At 34.7% G+C, this 25,205-nt stretch overlaps 1 protein-coding gene across 1 annotated transcript in view; it reads left to right on the forward strand.

Annotated features, from left to right (window-relative positions):
• Nucleotides 1-25,205, forward strand: part of LOC106463215 (band 4.1-like protein 4) — a 139,971-nt gene that overhangs the window by 72,873 nt on the left and 41,893 nt on the right. The window contains 4 exon segments of the mRNA XM_022390663.1: nucleotides 15-32; nucleotides 34-58; nucleotides 8,126-8,204; nucleotides 23,262-23,359. Of these exon segments, the coding sequence (XP_022246371.1) occupies nucleotides 15-32; nucleotides 34-58; nucleotides 8,126-8,204; nucleotides 23,262-23,359 (220 nt within the window).

The raw sequence follows: 25,205 nt of genomic DNA on the forward strand, positions 1-25,205 counted from the left end.
TTTATCTGTTTCAGCACTGGCTAGATCCAACCAAAGAACGTGGCGAAACAGTTAAAGGGTAAGCTGGTACTTGTTATAAATGTGCTATAAATAATGCTTCAATTTAAATAATTTACTTGACTTAGTGCTTGTTATATACGTGCTGTTAACAATGTTAAAATTTAAATAATCTTTTTTGATAGTATGCTTTGTTGACTTAGTGCTTGTTATAAATGTACTGTTAACAATGTTAAAATTTAAATAACCTTTTTTGATAGTCTGCTTTGTTGACTTAGGACTTGTTATAAATGTGTTATTGACAATACTACAAATTAAATAATCTTTTTGATAGTATGCTTTGTTGACTTAGTGCTTGTTATAAGTGTGCTGTTAACAATGTTACAATTTAAATAACTTTTTTGACAGTCTGCTTTGTTGACCTCTCGCAAATTATAGATATATTTCAACTTGGTAAACTTTAAGATTTGTTATTACCCATTGTTTAATTTAACAGACTTTTTTATGTATGTTTCAATTTGAATTGTTATTTGGGACAACCGAGGATGACACTGATGGACCAACGTATGTCTGGGACTTGCCTATAATATAATTATGGTCGTATGTGAATTAGTGTTTTTCTAGCCACCAAATACTGATGAACAAGGCTCTATAAGCTGTGGGTGTGTTACAAGAGTGAGGATCAATTCTTTAGTAATCGTTTGCAAAGATATAACATATTTTTAATTTTCCATTTTTATAATTAATAGAAACCCACCTAATCTCGTCAACAGTTGCGTTCATTTTTTCGTACTTTAACGTCTGATGCTGTAATATTTTACAGATATAGAGGATCTGATTAAGCAGAGGTTTGGGAAACCTTAGTTCAGTGTTGTGCAGGGTGCCCCAGAAGTCAGGACCCATAGCGAAAAATATACGATTCATTCTTAATTTATTTATTATTCAAATTGCATGCCATTAAACAGTCATACACATATCAATTCTTGGTATACTGCGCCATCAGGGTATTTTATTTCCTGAAATATGTACAACTGACACTAGAAATGTGTTTGTTTAACTTTAAGAATATAATGTATATTTTCCCTATGGATCCAGACTTCTGGGACAACCTGTATATCTGTACAATGGCTTACACAAGAGGGGGTGTATTCTGTTGTTAAATCTGTCTATATTTTATCGCCCCCTCATTTTTTTTCTAAAAACGATTTTGTTTCCATACCAAATATCTTCATTAAGCTTGATCAGTTCATTATAAATGCCCCCCAGTGGCACAGCGGTATGTTTGCGGATTTACAACGCTAGAATCCGGGTTTCGATGCCCGTGGTGGGCAGAGTACGGATAGCCCAAGTGTAGCTTTGTGCTTAATTACAAGCAAACAATCATTATAAATGAAAGCTTGAGCAGTAGTGACGTCATCCCATAGTTTTTTCTCGACTTGTCACTTATGTCTGAAAGATTGTGAACAAAAGAGTGTATTAATAAATTCAAAAGAATATGCTTGTACACAAGCACTTGCATTGAAAAATTCGATGTAAATATTGAAATCCTATTCCTAACATGTGAAAAGTTACGGATGTTACATATGAAACAGTAAATATTTGTATGTAGTTGTCAACTTGTTCTTGAACATTTGTCTAAAACTTGTATCATAACTAATTTTTATTTTCTTTCAAATACGAATTAATGCCTTACAAAATGTACACTCTTCTGTTTAAATAAGTTATTATGTTTCAGTTAATAAATTTGGTGACTGATAAAAGTTATTTAGATACCTATGAAGTTTGTAAATTATGAATGAAATGTTAATAGTCCACAATTTTATTTTATTCTTCCCCTTCGAACACTAGAAGATAGAGGTGTAATTCCTGTAGTTTAAAACTTGAAACATTTATATTAGACACGGAATGATTTATAAACATAAAAGCTTCGGATTTCTCAATTCTCATACTTACTGTTGCACTCAAAGTGGAAAATTAACAATAATTATACGATTGTTTCTGTATGAGAAGGAGAATGCCTTCGATAGTCCAGATTACGATGTAGGTCGCAAAACACATGTTTCTTGATTTATGGTTGATTTGTATATCTTACTAGAAATATATAAAATTGCCAGGACATGAAAAGAAAATATGAGTCTAGCAATCATAGTTTTGTAATGATGGATGCTTAACTAACGGTGTTTCCGGTTTACTAGAAGTCTCAGTCTCGAAATGTATAGTTCAGAGTATAAATGCAAGTCACATCAGTCTCGAAATGTATAGTTCAGAGTATAACTGCAAGTCAGATCAGTCTCAAAATGTATAGTTCAGGGTATAACTGCCAGTCACATCAGTCTCGAAATGTATAGTTCAGGGTATAACTGCAAGTCACATCAGTCTCGAAATGTATAGTTCAGGGTATAACTGCAAGTCACATCAGTCTCGAAATGTATACTTCAGAGTACCTCATCAGCTTTTTAAAACACATTTTTCTAAACTATTTATGCCCCAAACTGCTGAATCCATGAATTTATTAGTTACTTCAGAATCGCACAAAAAATAAAATAAACAAAACTACCATCACTATTGCAATGAAACCTACGTTCTTGATATATTTTCTATAGAACATGGGCAATTTCATCCTCTATTTTGTGTGTGTGTGTGTGTAACAGAAGATAAAAACGTAAAAAATTAATCATTAAGATGTATATGCAGACCACACCGGTAGTTAATGTTATTAAAAACAAGTCGGTAATTTGATGATTAAGAACGTATGCGTTAAGCCTGTGCCACCGTATGATATAGATCTTCTATATGGAACACGTATGGTAACTAAAACTACATACCCGTATTAAAAGTTAATATTTACAAACTGCATGATGATTCCAAACACATAAAACGGACGGTTTAGCCCACGCTTTGTTAGGTTGCTCCTAAAGCAGACCATCAGTGAATTTACGATTACGATTTTTTTATATAGAGTTTTAGCCTTCACAACGTAGCCAGTTTCCATACGTGTTCTAGAGGATATGGTTATCTGAAAAGGCGGAGTTAGCCCCCATGGTGTTCTGAAAATTGCCATAAAAACACGCGATTTCCATAAAAGACGATGAAAAATAAATGGATCCAGACAAGATAAGAAGAACAAGAAGAACAAAAAAAAAGAAAGCTGGTAGTTCCACGTGCAATGACTGCATACTTGATAGTTATACCTACAGACTACTCTGGCTGAACTATATATATATATGTCATAAATCTGAAAGGTGTTACTATTTCAATAGTCCTGGCATGGCCTAGTGGTTAGGGTACTTGATTCGCAATCTGTGGCTCGCAAATTCGAATCCCGTCACCAAATATCCTCGCCTTTTCAGCCATGGAGGCGTTATAATGTGACGGTCAATCCCACTTTTCTTTAATAAAATGTAGCCCAAAAGTTGGAGGCGGGTGGTATTGTCTAGTTGCCTTTCCTCTAGTCTGTCACTTCTAAATTATGGAGGGCTGGCGCAAACACACCCCGATTAGTTTTGCACAAAATTCAATAAACGAAAATTAAGTTTCTAATTATCATTCAATTCCAGTTAAATAACATGCTTATCCTTTTAAGTTAATTCACGTCTCATTTCGTCGGGTGTGACCTAGTGGTTAGTATGCTCGGACCATGAATCAGAGGGTTCGTGTTCCCTTGCCGCAAAATCGCGCTCCGCTTGTGGGGGCTAAGAGTGTGCTTTAAGAATGACAGTCAAATCCAAATTATTCGGTCAGACGAGATTAGTCGAAGAATTCTCAATGTGTGCTTTTAACTAGCTGCTTTTTCTCCAGTTCATCAGTTCAAAATTAGGTGGCAAATAGTCCTTCGTGTTGCGAAAAAAAAAATATGGAACAAATAATCGACCATATCTCTTCGATTTTCTTCTAATTATTATATAATTCTTAACAATTTGTTGCATTTAAATCATTTGTTAGTATCTATAGATACATTTTGATGACGAAATGTTATTGATTGATAAACATTTGTAAGTTTTTAAGAAAATGTTCGAGTAATTATAATTAATTTTTTGAATTACATATTTAGCCATTGCAAGTCAGTTGTTCACGCAGTTTTGTGCTGATAACTTGCCGAGAAGCTATTTAATTGGACGACGTTTCAGTTCAGTTTCATGGACCGGTGAAGAAATACTTTGGCGACCCTAAACATCTTTCATTTTGTACCGATTTCACTTGACATGTTGTAGGCACAAACTTATGAAAACATAGTGAAAGTATTAAAGATTTCTTTATTACGTTGTCTGCAGACCTGGCATGGCCAGGTGGTTAGGGCGCTTGACTCGCAATCTGCGAGCCGTGGGAGCGTTATAATGTGACGGTCAATTCCACTATTCGTTGGTAAAAAAGTAGCCCAAGAGTTGGCGGTGGGTGGTGATGACTAGCTGCCTTCCCTCTAGTCTTACACTGCTAAATTAGGGACGGCTAGCGCAGATAGCCCTCGTGTAGCTTTGCACGAAATTAAAATAACACACAAAAACACACACGTTGTCTCCATTTTTTATAATTTCTGAAATATCGTGAAAATAGTCTGTTTCAGCCTACGTCAAACAAACTCGAATGCTTGTTAATCTAGTAGTTTTGTAAGCTTTTTTGCTTGTTTTTTGTTTAATTGTTACTATATCGTGGGCGAGGATTTGTTATCGCCTAAAACTTAAGCAAGCCTGCAGCCTATTCGAACCAGATACTATAATACCAGCAACCACTTTGTTTGGTACGTTTTGGATTCCATTTCTCATAAATCTGCAGGGCGTGTGTTACATGACAGTATTTAGATAAGAAAGCCAGACGTCCATTTAAGTTCCAGTAGCTTGTTTCTCTTCTGTTGAAATTCCAGTAAATTAGCTAACCGTGTGCTTGTTTAGGTTTAGCCAAGTCGTGCCAGATAGGCGGAACGGGGGCAAAATTGACCTGTAACTAATCCAAAGGTTTCCAGGCGAAAGTAACTATCTTTCCTGCTGAGTTACTCAGGTGGAATTTTGGAAGAAAAAAAAAGGTTGAATGTACTATCCTTATGCACTTTGGACCCCTGTGCAACCGAAGAATGATATGAGCAAATGAAAAAGAAACGCGTTACTGCAACAAATGCAATTAATAAAAAAAAACTACAGCATCATTATAGAATACTCAATATGGCTGAAAAGCTGTTACATGTGGAATATATCCGACTGTTTTTCGTGTATAAACAGTTTAGTATGAGATTTTATAGTATATGACACCTTCTGTAAGCTCTGTAGTATGTTCTGCACGAAGTTATTATCCACGAACAACTTATTCTTTACATTTCTCGCCGGTTACTGCACTTAATAAATAAGAAGATCCAACTGGAATTAGAAATGGATAACGTGAAACGACTTTAAATGTTTAAAACAGCTGTATGTAATCTGTTATCCAGACATTCTGATAAGAGTGGCTGCTTCAGACACGTTTCCATTTTTGGAGAAATTTCTGTCATATACTTGACAGTATACGGGTATTCGAACGTGTATCCTAGCGCACTGTTGCGGAAAGGCAACAGTTTTGTTTATTTGTTGTTAAACGCAAAGCTGAACAATGCCCTAGCTGTGCTATACCCACCGCAGGGATCGAACCCGATGTCTAGCTTTAAAAAGCCCTGACACTTGTTTCTGGGTCTCCGAAAGACAATAAAGAGAAGAATAACTTCATCGGTGCTTTTCTTTCTGAATTCTTTATCAAGAAGAAAATCAAACCTTTCTTACATTTAAAAACATGATGTCATTGTCTCCTGTAGTGTCTGGGTTTAGAATATATAAAACTGTGTTTGAAAAACATACGCATGTAGTTGTTTCATTGGTCAGTACGAGTTTGGAGGTTTGTGATAAATAGCTCTAGGCGACGCCACCTACTGTTCATAACTTGTTAATTAGTTGAAGCAAGGTGTGATGGGTGTTTCCTGTTGAAAGTCGGCTTTATTGATGGAGAAGTGTCTTAATTTTAAAGAAATTTGAACTACTTTTCTCTGATTTGTTATTCCAAATTATATTCTTCTTGCGTCTACAATTAACTTGATATTGTAGACAAACTAAAGATGACAAATTGTTGAAAACCGAACTAAAATGATATAATGTCTACAGCAGAGTTGTTTCCACCTACGCAATTGAATATTTTATTTAGGCCAATGATATTGAGATAAAAACGTGAAACAAATATCAGATTATCACAAAAATTTATATTGGCTTGAAACGATTTACGTCCTGTTATTTTAGAGGAATTGTTTAAGTACTCGAGTTGAAACAGCCTTATGGGATTCGTTTTGTACTTGTGGTAGCCAAAGTAAATTCTGTACACCTCACGCCATCTTTTTTCTTTTTTTTTTCGTAGAATTCAAGTTATCTAGCCTCAAAACACATTTGTAAAATAATTCCTTCAGATTTGTTTAAGTTTCTGTTATGGCGTACTTCTACATTTTAAAAAGCGTTATTAGGTCTTCTACGCGTAGGTGATGAGGTTTGGTATTATTGCCTGTACTTTGACGTTTTGATTGAAAAATTGCTGATAAATTACGCCTAGGAAATTTGCTGTTCAGTCCTCTGGGCATGATTTTCTGACTTAATATCTCATATATATATAAATGTTGAATTTGTTACAACCTTACTGACTTTACTGCAATGTAAATGGCAATCCTTCTTTTCCAGATCTTAATTGTTGGCCTTTTTTCAACGCTACAGGAATAAATTAACTGACATTACTTCATTCGTCTCTATTCACGTCTGAAGCTGATTAGCTGCAACTGATCTGTGAGTTCATGGTTCATTAAATGCAAGTGTGAGATTGCCGTGAGGGTATCTACCCCGCTGTGCTAGAGCCTACGTAAGATTTACTCATGTGAACAAAAAACTTTCGCTTTGTCGAAACACTCCACATGTGAAACGACACCTTAATTTTCGGTGTACCATTTTGTATAAATTCAGATTAATAGGATAACTAAAAATTAATGTATATTACAGTTAGTTATAGTAATTTTTAAACAAATCAGATGTCTAGTTCCTACCCCCCCCCCTCCCTCCCCACCTAACCGTGAAATCGTTGTGAGGATTCAGCCACCCCTTATTCGGGTAATTTAAGATGAACATGATCACGTGAGTGTTCTTGCTGATTTGAAAGTTATCGTGAGCCAGCTGTTCGTATCATCGTGACGAGTTCAGTCGACTCTTTTGGGAGACACTGAAGGACCTAGCGTGCAAGTCGCACATCGCGTTGATTATTAAAGTGAAATTCATATGAAATCTAGCCGCTTTCTATGTGATTTTTAATGATCTGTCATTTACAGAACTCTTTTTTATCCCTCGTCTCTTTGTTTGTTTTACAATTTCATGCAAAGCTACACCAGGACTATCTGCACTATCCCTAATTTTGAACTTATAGACTAGAAGGAAGGCAACTAGTCAACAGCACTAACCGCCAACTCTTAGACTACTCTTATCTGACCTAATAGTGAGATTTGATGATCTTCATTCGTATAACGCACCCACAGTATCAAAGAGCAAAATGCGTTTTTAAGGAAGCTGGACGCAAATAAGGAAGTCTTGGAATCTGAGTCTGAGCACGTTAACCACTCATCCTTGCTCCTCACTTTACACAAATATTGATGATGTCTAAAATCTATTTACATTTGCATTAATGTTAGACAACTTTATCCAATTTTTAGTCTCAAAACCAAAGTGTATTTATGGACATAAAGAACTTTGTAGAAGTATATTTTTAAAATAGATTTAAGTTGAACTTATTAGTGCAGATCTGAACGTACATTAGTTTCTTTTAGACACATAACTTAAAAATATATTCAAAATTTTATCCTTTGTTCGGAAGAATTACTTACTACAACGTGATAAAAGTAACAAAATCATTTGTTTTTGTCAACCTTTGCTCCCCTGGTTTCTAGAATGTAATGTAACGCCAAATATAAAAACGTTTTTAATATATTATGAATTATTAAATTTCTTTGTACAGGTTTATTACGAAAACATATTTTCACTTATTTTGTTGTATTATTGTATTTTCAAAAACACGTTGAATTAATCAAGCTACTCTCGTTAAATATCCTAGGAGGTCACAGTTGAATTACTTTGTTTTTTCACCCTCTTAGGTACGACCCCATGTACCTTGTACTTCAATGCCAAGTTCTACGCTTCAGATCCTTGCAAGCTGCTTGAGGAAATCACTCGGTAATTTATATTTTGTATGTTAAAAATCTGAACTGAACTAGCAGAACGTTGGAAGTTTTTTCAGTATGTAAGAGATTTTCCCCAGGAGTGATTTAATCTAATGAACATGAAACTTTTATGCATTTTTGTGTGTATGTGAGCCCTTAAATAGAGGACCTTTTATGTGTTTACGTAAAAGATTATTTAACTCTTTTTACCGCTGTAGTCTGTACAGTGCCGCGTTAAGGCACTTGTGATCCCTGAGCGAAGTATAAACTAATGGGACACTCTCTTGATTACCATTTATTTTGAGAAAATACCATGTAGTTTTATGAAATAAAAGTATTAGTGATAAAAAATTCAGAAAGTAAAAATGTAAATTTCTTAAAATACGGGTTTATTATTATTATTTATTATTATCTTCACAACGCGCGATGAACCCTGGGCAACTCATCCTTTTGCCAATTGGATAAAACTGCCCCGAGTCTGTAGTGTTTGAATTATTTTACTTCATGTAAACAACTTGAACAGTTGGACTTCATGTTTTGAAGTTTACAGTGTTTTCACCTTTCATTATCGTCTCCACACAGCTGTCTTCAAGTGATTTGGAATTAAAAAATATTAAAGCTCCATCTCTTTCTCTCTCTCTCTCTCTCTTTCTCAACGGGTTAAGGACCCGATAATTAAGATATAACAAAAAAGAGGAATGAAAACAAAAGAGCTTTGTGAAAGTTTCGGGTTTTATTTCCACGTGACATGTTTCGTGGAATGATTTTACTCTTCAAAACATTGTATTAGAACGTTCTATTGTTTTCTTTTATGAAACTGAGAAGTAATATATATAATGTTATTAATGTCAGTTTGTGTAGTTAATTTTATTTCTTTGTTTTATGTCTTTTCATTAGTTTCGTAGTATAATACTTGTAATTTGTAAGAGATAATAACTTACAATAAGCAGTGTTTATATATGTATATTTTCGTGCTGTAAAATTTATCAGTATCTAAGTTCAAAGATATATAAAATATTTTTCATGTTAGATGCACAATTATTTTCTGTTTTAGTTTACAGCATTTGGTTGCAATTAAAGCAGTATTTAAATAAAGCTACTAAATTGGTCATCTGATCTCAACACATGGCTTGTTGCACGTGCATTTCTACCATTAACAACACGCAGAGGTTTATTTATTACGCATGACTGACTGCAGCTTTTCCTCTTCTAAATCCCGTTTGTTTAAATCAGTTCTGTACATTGGTTAAGTTCATAGTAAACTTGAGACTTACTTTTTTAACTAATCCTCCATTTTCAGATATCTAAGTCATCGAAAAAATTAATTTCACGCGATTTCGCAGAACAGACGTTATTTAACAGCGCCCCTATAAATCGAGAACTGAATACCACTATTAGTATTAGTATTTGCCAAAGTTGTATTTATGTTAAACATTTAGCGATTAACTGTCTCGAATATCAATCAAGTTTATTTGTTGTTTGTAACTAATATTACAGAAACAATCCCGTAACTGTATTATTACCAACCTTGCTCTGACCCTGCGTGGAACGTCGCAACCACATGGCCAGGTGGTTAAGGCGCTCGACTCGCAATCTGAGGGTCGCGTCCCACCAAACATGCTCGCCCTTTCAGCCGTGGGGGCGTTATAATGTGATGGTCAAGTCCACTATTCGTTGGCAAATGAATAGCCCAAAAGTTGGCGGTGGGTGGTGATGACTAGCTGCCTTCCCTCTAGGCTTACACTGCTAAATTAGGGACGGCTAGCGCAGATAGCCCTCGTGTAGCTTTGCGCGAAATTCAAAAACAAACAAACGTCGCAACTGGTGTACAAACATAGTTATTTCTATAATCTAAATAATTTTAACCCTTGAAGCTTAGGCAGTTTATTACTGGTTGAGAATTCGTCTGTAGATTAACACATTTATTTACAAGAACATTCTTACAAACGTCCAATTACCGGATCTTTTTTTCAAAGGTTCTGGAATTCAAAAACTTTTCGTGGGTATAAGGCGTTTCAGAATCTAATCCCTTTTAACTTTCTTTGAACTCAGCCGTTGTATATTGATAAACATCTGTTTTTGATACTCTATTTATTATGTTCTACAACACTGAAAATAATTTATAACCTTGCCCACAAGAAGTGTATTAGTACCGGGATTCGACCGACCAAGGCTGTTACGTCATCGACATATAGATCTATAGAAATCTACCGATCATTTCAGACGTGACTTTAGATGGCGCTATTAGTGTTAGCGAGAATATTGGGGTATAACGTACTAGGAAACGAAGTGTTGAATCGCGCTCGTTGTTTTAATATTGTTCAACTCGGGTAGTGCAAGAGTCAGTAATAAGAAATCTTTAACACACATATATATATGTGTATATATATATATAATCATTAAACAGTTGGTTCGCTGTACAATATTGAATAATGAATTTGACGAAATGTCATAACATTATTCACTTACCTAAATTAATTATATGGTGAAGTAAAGTGGACTCAAAACACCATAGACTGTCATAACTACTTCATTTATCCGGACTCAAAACCCCATAAATATTCATAACTACTTCATTTATCCGGACTCAAAACCCCATAGATAATCATGGCTACTTCATTTATCCGGACTCAAAACCCAATAGATAGTCATAACTATTTCATTTATCCGGACTCAAAACCCCATAGATAGTCATAACTACTTCATTTATCCGGACTCAAAACCCCATAGATAATCATAACTACTTCATTTATCCAGACTCAAAACCCCATAGATAGTCATAGCTACTTCATTTATCCGGACTCAAAACCCCATAGACAGTCATAGCTACACACATTCATCCGGACTCAAAACCCCATAGATAGTCATAGCTACTTCATTTATCCGGACTCAAAACTCCATAGATAATAATAGCTACTTCATTTATCCGGACTCAAAACCCCATAGATAGTCATAACTACTTCATTTATCTGGACTCAAAACCCTATAGATAGTCATAACTACTTCATTTATCCGGACTCAAAACCCTATAGATAGTCATAACTACTTCATTTATCCGTGATAGTAAACCACTGTTTCTTTTTTAGATTCCACTATTTAGTAAGAAAATTTAGTGGGTGCTTACAAGATAAATTTATAGCTAAGCAAGCCTAATGTTTGTAGAAAACGGTGCTTGTTTCTGTAGTTGTCGTTTTATTGCATGCACATAAAAATACACGTAAATTTCACAAGAACAAACACGTGTCACAATTAAGATTATATGTCTGCTTTTACTGCAATAATAATAATAATATCTCTTGAGTTCTTAGTTTTTACTTTTTTTCTGTGTAATTCCGCTAAAATTATGACTGACAGTAATATTATTAAACCCGTGTCACAACAGAATTAAAATGTACACGATTTCATGAATAGATGCTACGTTTTCGTTTTGTTTTGTGTTTATTATTACGGATGTGTTATAGTAGAATATGGTAAAATGTGAATTGTTGCATGTACACTAAGTGATTTTTTTAATATGACATGGAATAACTTAAAAGAACGAGGATTCTAAACTTTAAAATTATAGGTATTTCCGTATGGATGAAAATGAGTTTGCGCAGGAGGAAAGTTCTACATACCCCAAACTGGTACCGTCCTCTCATTATACTGATAACTTATTGCCAAGATACTTCTTACTCTTTCTATTGTTTGTGTACTTATATAACCCTATTTGTTCATCGTATATAATTTTTCGAGCACATTTTCTTATTTACTCCTCCATAATTACTGGGAGGTTTTGGCTTAACGCACAATATTTTCATCAGGAAGATTCCCGCCAAATACAGAGAACAAAGACAGCCGCAAACCTTCAAATTTCCCCGATCCCTGATATCTTGAAAGTACGTTATTTGGCCACATGTAATGGGTGTCTAATCGGTTGCTTTCTTCTTGCATTTCAGAATTTTTCCTCTTTATAAGGAACACCATCATGCATAGTTTTCATTTCTTTTTTCCTAAGTCTGACCACGTGGGAGTTAACATCTTGCAAAGACTGCCATTAAGGACAAGTAGTTCGTTGTGTTACATGCAATATAACTAGTTATCTAAGTCTTAGTCTGCCCTTCGGGTTTTATGAGTTTAGTGTTGCTTCCTACACTTGAGTAGGGTGAGGGTGAGGTGAGATGATTTTCCGCCCCGGTTCTTTGAATGATGTTGGTTATTTCTCCAGGTAGATAGGTATAAGTTATCGTACTTTACGCACAACAAAACTAGTTGTTCTCCTGCAAACGGAACCATTTTTTGGTTTCTTCATCACCAATTCTCACCCTGCATTTGTCCGCGTTTTCTTACAAAAAAAAATGGTGATAATAAGGATTTCGACCAAAATGAATATTTACATTTGAAAAAACAAAATGACAAGAAAATAATAATAAGAATACGTGAAACGAGTCGCGTTCCTCTAAGTGTTTGTAGACAGAATATGTAATGTATTAATGGAATGAGTGTCGTTAAGCGCATCATAACGAAATACATCTCTTTCGTTCAGGAAATCGTGAGTTGCATTGTAACGATATTGGATATAAGAGTTTTATATTCATGACCTTAGTTTCGTTTAGTGATATTGTTAGTTCAAGAACAATAGATCCATTAATACTTGAACTCAGTCTACGTTCTTCTTTGGCTGTAGTCGTGGTAGTTACTACAAATTCCTAGAAACTCAGTTGAAATATACACACGCTATACATCCATCTAAGTTGTCGTCGGAATATAACTACCTAAATCTTTCCTCCGTATACATTCATGGAGCATCAGAATATACTAAATATTTCATCTGTAATCGGAATATAACTATCTAAATATTTCTGTCGTACTTATTCTTATAGCGTCAGAATATAACTACCTAAATATCTCTACTGTATTCATTCATGAAACACCAGAATATAACTACCTCGCCGTATTAATTTAAGGAACATGTAATATAACTACCTAAATATTTTCGCTGCATTCATTCATGGAATATAACTACCTAAATATTTCCACTCTGTTCATTCATAGAACATCGGAATATAACTGCCTAAGTATTTCCACTGTATTCATTCATGGAACATCGGACCTAAGTATTTCCACTGTATTCATTCAAGGATCATCGGAATATAACTACCTAAGTATTTCCGCTGTATTCATTCATGGAACATCGGAACATGGACCTAAGTATTTCTACTGTATTCATTCATGGAACATCGGAACATGGAACCTAAGTATTTCCACTGTATTCATTCAAGGATCATCGGTATATAACTACCTAAGTATTTCCACAGTACATACGTACCCATCTAAACTCTTACCAAAGTGCCGTTATCTAAACATCTCTGTGGTCTAGTATACTTATTTGTATTACACTAGCGTAACTACAGGGGATAAGCAAATGGCGACAGATTCCCACCCTCTCCCCGGAAAGGTGGTTTCTGAAATGTGTACAAAAACGATTAGAAAAAAAATTGGGAGGAGAGTCACTGCTGAGAAATTTCGTCTGCAACTTGTAATTAATTTAATGAAATGACAAATACCTTTTCTGATTCCTACCACCCACCCACCCCCACCATGTATAGAAACTCGATCTAAAATCTACTTTATATTCTAGTAATTTAAGTGTCTGTTATATACATTCATTTTAAGGTCAGATTCATCTAAATACTTCTTGGGAGTGAAACCATCTGAACATCTTTGAGTATTACTATTTAAACATTTCCTCGTTATACGTTTATCCAAACATTTTATTAGTGTATCATTATTTAAACATCTCTTCATTGTAGAATTGTTTAAACATCTCCTAATTCTATCTTTATCTAACCATCTTTTAACTGTATCATTATCTAAATATTTATTTATTGTAGCATTATTTAAACATCTCCTCATTGTATCTTTATATAAACATCTACTTGTATCGTTATCTAAATATTTCTTTATTGTAACATTGTTTAAACATCTCATTGTATCATTATCTAAATATTTCTTTATTGTACCATTGTCTAAACATCTAACTGTATCTAAACATCTCCCTTGAATGTCATAATATAAATATATCCTACCTATATCGTTATCTACACATCTAGTTTTATTGTGATCTAAACATCTCGTTGTATCTTAATCTAAACGTATCTTCGTTGTACTATAATCTACATATCTTCTTATTATATCATTATTTAAACATCCCGTTATACCATTATATGAATATCTCGGTATATCATAACCTAAATATCTCCTCGTTGTATTATAATCTAAACATCTTGTTGCATTACTATCCAAACATCTCGTTTAGTCCCCGGTGGGACAACGGTAAGTCTACGGATTTACACGGGCTAAAATCAGGGGTTCAAAACCTCTCGCTGAACACAGCAGATAGCCTGATGTGGCTTTGTTATAATAAATACACACATGCGCATCTCGTTTATCATTATCTAAACATATTCTAACTGTATCGTTATCTAAATCACTCCTCACAGTAAATTATATAAACATCTTGCTGTATCTTAACCTAAACATCTCTTCGTTGGATTATAATCTCCTTGTTATATCATTATATAAACATCTCGTTGTAACATAACCCAAACATTTCCTTGTTGTACTATAACCCCACGTTATACCATTATATAAACATCTCGATATATCATAACCTTAACATCTCGTTGTAACATAACCCAAACATTTCCTTGTTGTACTATAACCCAAACATTTCCTCGTTGTATTATAACCTAGTTACTTTTGGAAACAGCAGTTCTTATGTTTACCTGTACATACAAGTTTCAAGTGCTCGTGGAACCAATTAGGATGTATCTTGTTTATGAACATTCTAATCATAGCACATAAAGTGACAGTCAGTGGCCTGACAACTTACATTCTATTGTGGCAACAGAACCGCACATTTCAGATTTGTCTTACAACAAACAACACAATACGTTACTAAGCTGAAATATTAAATATCACTACTGCTAAAAGGTTTTCTTAGTATGTATTGTATTTGTAGTTAAGCACAAAGCTACACAATAAGCTATCCGTTCTGTGCCCACCAAGTGAATCGAAACTCGTTTTTTAGCGTTATATGTCTTTAGACTTACCGCTATAAAAAGTTTTTTGTTTATGTTTTACACGAAAAGTTCAAGATATACGGGTCTCTTTGTTGTTTAATATACATATAAAAACTGTTTGACCAAGTTTTTCTATTTTAGTAGAAGCTCTTTGTATACTGTAACTGATGCAGTAACGATATCATATACATCAATCAGCCAACTAATCAATAGTAGAGATTTAGCCTCGTAAAAAAAAACCAATCTGTATAAAATACTTATAGCTGTATTCAGTTAAAATCGTTAAGGTACTAAATCGAAATTTACAGGCAAAAACTTGAGAAGCACATAACCATGCTGCTAAAGTATATGCGGGTTTTAACTTCAGTAACTTTTCATTACAACTGGAGTTCCAATTGTTCAGAGGAGAAACGGGTTATTATCCTTTGTGACAAACGTGGAGGGACCACGAAACAAATATTGCTGATAAAAAAAAAACAACTTCGGAATTGTGGAAGTATGTGTAACGCATCAGAATTAGAGCAGAACAACGCACGAATATTGGATGTGTTTTCGTAAATCGCCCCCTCTCAAAAAACAAAAAAAAACAGTATAATTTGATGTCGATGTTCGCAAATATTCACTGTGTTCTACCCGGGGCACAAACCTACATATATCGATGGAGTATACCTACAATTGATAAATCTATATCTGTATGTATGTATATAAAGGTATTCAGAGCGTATAGATTTTTACCGTATGTATATGTGCGGCAGATGGAGTTATACTTGTACGTGGTAATTTTATATATATATAAAAGTTTCTTTGAAACCAACTTTTGTTTTAATTTTAGAACATTCGTTTAGTTTATTTGTTATTGAGCACAAAGCTACACAATGGGCTATGTGTGCTCTGCCCACTACGGGTATCGAAACTCGAATTTTAGCTTTGTAAGCCGTGAGACTTACCGCTGAGTCACTGGTTAATTGACATAGAATTGCAATAAAAATAATTGAAAATTTTAAATTTTTTATGAATTTTTGATGCACTTTTCATAATATTTTCTATATTCGATCCCGAAAACAGCAGTACATTTTTTTCGTAGGACTTAAGAAGATAATAATGCGACTTAAATTTGAGAGGGTTTAAATAAGTCTTTTCGTAGAGTCATTGAATCGTAAGTAGAAATTGCGCATGCGTGATGCAAACCTCTATCTTTTTTTTTTTTTTTCCTTGAGACTTAAGTTGGTTCAGAGTTCAACTTGAATTCAATACTATCGTAACGAAGTGCATAGGTCAATGACATAACCGTAAATGACCTGTGGCTTGACCGTTTATTCGCTTTTTTAAGAGCAACGAGCATGGTATGTAAACACCACCCAAGTTTTAAAATTCATGACCCTCCTGATTGGGATAAAACAAAGCCGTGCACATGCACAGAAGTGAAAGGTTTTTGTTCGTGGTTAACTTCATTTGCTTGTCTGTTGTTTCAGCTTATGTCATGACGTCGCAGGTTTTCTTACGGCCCCGCACATTATTTTCGACCTAACAAAAAAAGGAGGGATAAACACTCAAAAATATCACTTCAGATATCTTCAGATTTGTTAATAAAAAGATGTTCTCTCTCTCAAGTCCTTGTTGTGTGAGTGTGTACATATAAAAATGCTTACACAGGGCTTTACAGATCATTAATTCGCGGCACGTATACCTTCGCATGTGCAGTAGACACGCACAATCTACGTTGTAGATCTTTAACATGCTTCACCTGACCAACCCTTAGAAAGTCACCACGTGAGATGATGTGTAAAGCTGAGTTGAACCCGAGTTACATACTCACTTTACAACACCCCTTGCTGAGCCAGGTCTTTCTGAACGCATGGAATGTTGTTGCCCTGTACAATGTTTCTCAGACACAAGTGCACATTTTCGAACAATGAACTAACCATAACTGAACAGAACAAAAGGTGGGGTGTTTAAGTGTAAATAAAATTAACAAATCCGGTCAGGTTCATGAATACACATAAATAAGTTGGTATTGCTGAAATTCGAAACATAGCTACGTGCTGTAACGTATGAATGAATATGTACCATATATCACATCACAATAGTTATTCGAGCCAATAATATTTACTCCTTTCGTTAAACCTTTCACGACATACAATAATCTAACTTTACTGTACTGTTGGGAAAAGGCGTTTTACTGCTACATTTACGAAGCTTGGATCGTTTTCAGTGTGTGATACTAGGAATTAAATAAGACTTTAACAAGACTTAAAATCACACACAACGAAATTCGAGTTCGTTTAAAACAGTTCCATTAGAGAAGTTAATTTTTACTATACAGTAAACGTTGCTATTACAACGCATATTTAAGATGGACTTGTCACTCAGCTCATGGAATGCACAGATTTTAGTGTGGAAAGTTTGAGTCACATTCTTTAGTATGTATTAGGAACGGGTTTGCTGTGAAAGTTTGAGGTACACTCCTTCGCATGAAATATGGTAGACTTTAGTATGAAATTTTTTAAGTGCACTTCTTGATGCGCACGATGGTAGATTTTACATCGAAAAGGTTGAAGTGATGTCCTTGTTATGCACAGTTGTAAATATTACAACGAAAAGGTTGAAGTCATGTCCTTGTTATGCACAGTGGTAGATATTAAGCGAAAAGTTTGAAGTGATGTACTTGGTATGCACAATGGTAGATTTTACAACGAAAAGGTTGAAGTGATGTCCTTGTTATGCACATTTGTAAATATTACAACGAAAAGGTTGAAGTGATGTCTTTGATATGTACAGTTGTAGATATTACAGCGAAACGTTTGAGCTGATATCCTTTGTATGCACAGTTGTAGATTTTACAATGAAAAGGTTGAAGTCATGTCCTTGTTATGCAACACGATAGATTTTACAGCGAAAACTTTGAGGTGCAGTCTTTTGTATACAACACAGTACATCTTACTGTGAAATATTTGGAATTCGGCGAGGTCTTGGGATGCGCTGCAATACTGTTATTGTTGTTAGCGTAAGAACCTTAATAACAGTAAATTTCATGGTAATTAAGTTTGTGGCACAGAGCATATACACGAATTGTCACTGTTGGTATTAAAAACCAGTAAACACTCGCGTCAATACAAATAGAACTAGAGGGGCACTCAATAGAGCGTGTACCTCCATCACGCAGCGTTGATCATATTCGGCTTTCAAAACACAAGAAAATATGTCCGTCGTTATCACCGGATACGGATCGATTTTGGCAGGACAATGAGGAATAATATTCTACGTACATCCAAGTTTGATCAAAATCCGATCATTTTTGACTGAGTTACAGAGCAAACATAGTGTGAACAAATCGGTCTCCATGTTAACAAATAGGGATTTTTCGGATTTTCGAGATCTTTCACCTTGACCCTCCAAAAACTAATCACTTATAAGTTGGGTTATAGTTCAAAATATCAACTTTCGTCCAAATCCATTCAGCCGTTTTCGAAAAATGTTGCTGACAAATACACACAGGGGGAAAACATAACCCCCGTCCACTTTCGGTGGCGGAGGTGATAAGTAGTTAATACAAAATAATTTCAACTAAAATCAGATAAACAAATTTGTGAGAGATGATAAGCTATAACAAGTAATAAACAATCTCGTTCTTTTTTTGTGTGTGTGCCAATTTGTACATCAAGTTGTATTGCTGTCTCACCATGCTCTAAACAAAACATCGTTTCCCACAATCATGCGCTCCGCCACCACACAAATTTGATTTTATCCTAGATCTGCATATTTTAAACTATTCTACGTTACACTGATAGAGAGACAACAGCTTCTTCTTGCATTTTACTCTTGTCTAACAAAGGCTAAGGAATAGCTCGGCAAAAATTAATAAATAAAAGCACATAGATATGATGATTAGATCTTGCAGAAGTTTTCTATTCACTATTGCCCCCCAGTGGCACAGCGGTATGTCTGCGGACTTGTACTGCTAGAAACCGGGTTTCGATACAGATAGCCCTTTGTGTAACTTTGTGCTTAATAACAAACAACAACTATTCACTATTTATTATTTTATATGCTGCACTTCTTTTATTGAGCAGACTATCATACGAAGCCATTCGAAATTTTATTACCATCCAAACATTATTTTTTTTAATAAAATGTTAGAAATGGTAAAGTTTTTTGTTTTTTTATGATAATGTGAAATATGTGCTACATCAAAGTAATGCTTATGATGAGACGGTGCAAAAATCATATGCTTATATTTCTCTCTTTTTTGGGGGGGGGGGCGTAGGTACAAGCATAGGGTTAATCTGACAATATATTTATTCATGCTATAAATTTAGCAAATGTATTTCTCTGTTTGAAGATATCCTAGGAGTATTATTAGATCTGTTTGGACACCTTTATTCTAGTCTCGTTAGAAGAAGAAATTACTTATATATGTAAGTTTATGCTAATATAATAATAAACTGACAAATAACGATTTATAAGCATAATGAAGTTTTATTTTGGAGAACTTACAACATGTTTCGACAGAAGACAGACAATGTTCTTTCGCGACCTGTAGCGGTTACTTTCCAGTGACTCAGCAGTAAGTCTAAAGGCTTTGTAACGCAAAAAACTAGGTTTCGATACCAGTGATTGGCATAGCACAAATAGCCCATTGTGTAGCTTTAGGCTTAACAACAAAGAAACATGTAATATAAGATTTATCAGGTGTTTGAACATTTAATCAACCTCCTGAAAGGATATGCTTCACTGCATTATCCCTATTGAACATTGTTTCTTGTCCGGGTCAGATACCCCCCAGTGGCACAGTGTTTTGTCTTCGAACTTACAACGCTAGAAACCTGGTTTCGATACCCGTAGTGGTCAGAGCATAGATAGCCCATTGTGTAACTTTGTGCTTAATTACAAACAAACCGGGTCAAAAACACTACAAACTCATCTCCTGGAAGCAGTGATGTGTACAGGGGGCTGGATTGGTTCAAGCTCCTACCTTCCTGCCCCAGAATTTTTTCTTTGTCATAAAAATTGTCAGTAACTACGAAAAGATACACTTATTTCTACATCTTACTTACTGCGAGCTGTTAGGAAAAAAATAGGATTTAGGCTTTAAAATAACTGGAACACAGTTTCTTTGTAGCACTTTACATTAAAAAACCCATCAATGTGATATTAAAGTGTTAATGCGCAAAAATTCAATGTTCAGTTTTGGATCGTAAAAGTGTTTATAAGACCAATTAAATAGATTTTAGATTTTTTATAATTAAGCACAAAGCTACATAATGGGCTATCTGTACTCTGCCCACCACGGGTATCGAAACCCGGTTTCTAGCGTTGTAAGACCGCAGACATACCGCTGTGCCACTGCGGGGCAATTAAATGGGAATAAAAGAGGATCTGTTTGCTTCTTTTGAATTTCTAACCTGTGTGTACCAGAGGCAACCCATAGTCTCCTCTAACAAACACACACACAAAGGCTTGCCGTATAATGTTGGAAAACGTCCTTTTTTTTTCTTCTTGAGCACCTCCCCTTTTAATGTCTTCTGCACAGTACTGCGTGGAACGAATAGGCTTCATCATAGTAACTTTATTGAACACATTGTGTCTCACAGGACACCAAAATACTTTACTGAACAGAGGCGTCGCTAGGTGCTTAAAAGATTCGGGTCTCGGGCCCATAGGCGGCGAGGGAATTTCCGGCGTTTCAGTATGATATCGATCATGGTTTTATATTCTGACTTTTCAAGACACCAACTGGGGATTCGGGGCACTGTCAACTAGAATTGGGGCACAGACCCCGTGTGCCAGTGCCAAGCGACGCCTCTGTTCTTGAATACAATATATTGATTTAAGACTAACGGCACTGTTTAGAAATATTAACACTTTGTTTCTGCAGAAGTTAATGAACAGAAGTTGGTAGTAATGATCAACTTTGTAAACGTTGCATGGCATCCTTGAAACTGAAACACACAATCTTTCAATTATAAAATGATTGCTTTTAAGAATCGCGTCTTGTAAGTTATTATTATAAAGATGAACAAATGGACAAAAAGGATCTAAATTTTATTCCACAGAACCTTCAGTAATATGAATATTTTTATATTATCAAACTTTAACCGAAGAAGCGTTAGCGTTGTTTGTTTCGCCACACCATGAGTATCAAAAAGGAATACGAAAATAAGGATAGCCGCGGATAAATTCTGAAAGTAAAAAAACGTTTACAATTTAGATCTAACATCTTTTGTCTTCACGGTCAAGTACACTGATGATCCGTTCAGGGTTTCAAGAAAGCATAATTCTCTGTCAGATCCGGTTAATTACGGAGGCAGGTTAATAAGCCCGCCTTGCAAGTCGATCAAGTATACAAAACCGTGTGAAAGTGCTCTTGGCGTTTATGTGGATCTGTAATAACCCACGAGGCTCATTAATAACTACCTTGTCCTTTACCTTTCTACCCGTCGGCAAGGGCCAGGCACTGACCGACCCCTGCAGTCGCCAAAGGGCGACTGACAAATGGATGATAAATGATCCTGTAGTTACCATTTAGTGCCATCTACCGCCGTAAGGAAATTGAGAATTTTTAATCTTGTTTATCAAATAAAACAATAAACAAGTCTCTTTTTAAAAAAATAAATGAATAGATATTTGATTGAAATCAGTCATGAACATACAGGTAATGAATCTGTTTTATTTGAGTCATAAGTACGTTTACATTTACGTTCGTTCCCCTTTATTGTTTTCTGGTTAAGTTTTATAAGGTTATACAAACATTTTTCCTGTGTGTTCGCCACATAATAGCGCTAGTATATAATCAAAAGTACGAGTTTGTTTGTTTGTAATTAAGCACAAAGCTACACAATGGGCTATCTGTGATCTGCCCATCACAGGTATCGAAACCCGGTTTCTGGCGTTGTAAGTCCGCAGATATACCGCTGTGCCACTGGGAGGATTCATGGAATAATATCTTCCAAATGTTTATTCTAAATGGTAGTGTTAAGTATATATGAAACCGCTTTTAAATGATATACCAGATAAAAATTACGTTTAAAACACAGAGGGTTATAACGATTGGCGGGTTTTTTGTAACCATTTGGTTTTAATAAAATTGTTTTAACCTTTTGTATTTTAAACTTAATCATAATTGTGTGTGTGGTTTTAATTAAATTTACCTGATAAAAACTAATTCAAATTAGAATAACTTATGCATTACAGCTTTGTGATAATTAAATAATTGTGATCATTTATAATCATTTACTTTCAATATTTCATTATTTAGGAACTGTAAATATATATCGTTAAATAAAACCACTGGGCAAGAGTTAAACAATATTTGGTAATTACAGATCCCAGTTACATTCAGATCCCAAGTTTGCTAAATCTCAGAAATTATTATTAGGCTTACGGCCGAAAATAAACGCCAACAGCCAAAGTATCCAACTGATGAGTTCATACATTCTAATTGTTATTAGTTTTTATTTTATGACATTGCATACCCCAGTGTAGACCGAAAAAATAAATTACATTTATTATTTTGTTTGTTTGTTTTTGAAATCCGCGCAAAGCTACACGAGGGATATCTGCGCTAGCCATCCCTAATTTAGCAGTGTAAGACTAGAGGGAAGGCAGCTAGTCATCACCACCCACCGCCAACTCTTGGGCTACTCTTTTACCATCGGATTGACCGTCACATTATAACGCCCCCACGGCTGAAAGGGCGAGCATGTTTGGTATGACAGGGATTCGAACCCGCGACCCTCCGATTGCGAGTCGAGTGCCTTAACCACCTGGCCATGCTGGGCCATATTTATTATTTACATGATTAATTATTATTTCAGTTTTATATAAATAGTTTGGTTTGATCAGAAGTTCATATTGTACAGTTTGATTCCCTTTAACACTGCAGTTTTCCACAGGTTTCATTGATGGTCTGAATATTCAAAAACGAAATTTTGTTGCATTTTATTGTGTAAGAAATATTTAGATATATATGGTTTGCATACATTAATGTGACTGTTCCGTTTTCACAGATACCAGTTTTTTTTACAAGTCAAACAAGATATTTTACAAGGACGACTACCAGTTTCATTTGATTTAGCCGCAGAACTCTTCGCCTACAGCGTACAGTGTAAGTAATATTTTTGGCGATATATTTATACTGTTTATTTACAGGTCGTAGTTCTTTGTAAAAAATGAGAATTTATTGAAAATGGATGCAAAATATGAAGACAACACATAGATAAAAAAATTCTTTATAAATTAAGCAGCAAATTGGAAAATTAAATGGGGCATACCATAAGACACAGTTACTTCATCAGGGGGTATATAAAATAGAACAAATGATAGGGTTTAAAATATGACCTAAATTGGACATAGAAATAGGTTATCATAAGACATGATATATGAGTGGGAAATATCAAATAATAAAAAATGAGGCATAAAATAGGGCAAATAAGATGGGACGTACATGAAATGTCAAAGATACGATATAGCACGAAACACATAAAATATAAGACATAACAAGTGAAAATATAAGATAAGATAAAAGGTGAGACATCAGATGAACCCTAAGCAATATAATTTACATTTTGTGTGTTATTTTTTCTTGCAGTACTTTAGGCATAAAGTGAAACCTCTTGAGTTTCCCTACCTTTTATACAAAACATTACTGTATAAAACTATAGAACCAAGTTCCTAAATTACTTATTGTCTCGAAATTTGGTTTTATTGTTATGTATTGTCTATCAATTTGTATATGACATCATTAAAACTACTATATGTTTTTTGATAACACGTTAAAAATTGGGTACTGGCTATAACTGTCTTTAGATTGTCTATCGTGTTATAACTTCTGCCTGTAATGTGTTTTAATGCTTGCAAAAGACTTGATAACGGAGAAAATGGTTAAAGTTATAATCTACTGGGCTGTTTATTACTGGGTATTTGGGTATACTTTGTATTAGCAATTTACGTAATGGCCTAGATTTCAATATAAGACTTTCAAAAAATAATTCTGAAATATACATATGCGTATATTTCTGATTAAATGTGTATGTATATATAGTAGTGACCTGTGCCTTTTTCATGTATCTAATATCTTTTAAAGCTGTAGTTACTATCATCATAATGACAAAGTGGTGTATACCGTGACATTCTTCAAGTGATTACATCAAGAACTGCTACAGGGCTGAACTCTTCCTTTTTTCTTCCTCTCACATGTTTCTATTCCAAGTCTGCTTGGCCTAGTTTACTGTTTCTCGAGGCGAATATTTTTATAGTTTTACTTAAGCTTTTTTTTTCTAATTTATTTATCTGCTTAATTCTAGGTAACGAGCATATGATTGATGACTTAATGTAGTTCCACCGAGTGTTATTTTCATTCTGGAGTTCTGCGAGATACGCATGTTTCTCAAGAATGATTATTTTACTTAGAGATCCAAGAGTCTATATGCATGTATTGGTTTAATTTTGTTTTTAATAGTTGTATCTTATAGTTTGCTTTTAAGAAGTTTTTAAGAGAAAACCTTCGAATGGTTTTATGTGTCAGTACGCAAGTATAATATATTTTGTTTTAACTTTATTTCGTGTCGTTTACATAATTCTGCTCGTACTGTCAACGTTACAGGATGCACGATTTCAATATATTTATACAAATAAATTTATAAGCATTTGATTAATACACCAGTAATTTGTTGTTGTCGTATTCCACGCAAGTTGAATTTTGAAATTGTTTTTTTAGGTTCATCAAAATTTATAGAAACTATGATGGTGTTGTAATTATATAACAAATATTTGATTGCTTTTTCATGTAATTTATTTCGTAAATCCACATGACAATTGAGTCACTCTGATTTTTAGAAAGAGCTTATATTTCATGATAAAACGGAATACCGATTTCTTGTTTTTTACTCCTCCCTAAATGGCCCAGCATGGCCAGGTGGTTAGGGCGCTCGACTCGAAATCTGAGGGTCGGG

Source organism: Limulus polyphemus, unplaced genomic scaffold (assembly GCF_000517525.1).
Source record: "Limulus polyphemus unplaced genomic scaffold, Limulus_polyphemus-2.1.2 Scaffold1350, whole genome shotgun sequence".
NCBI classification, from domain to species: Eukaryota; Metazoa; Arthropoda; class Merostomata; order Xiphosura; family Limulidae; genus Limulus; species Limulus polyphemus.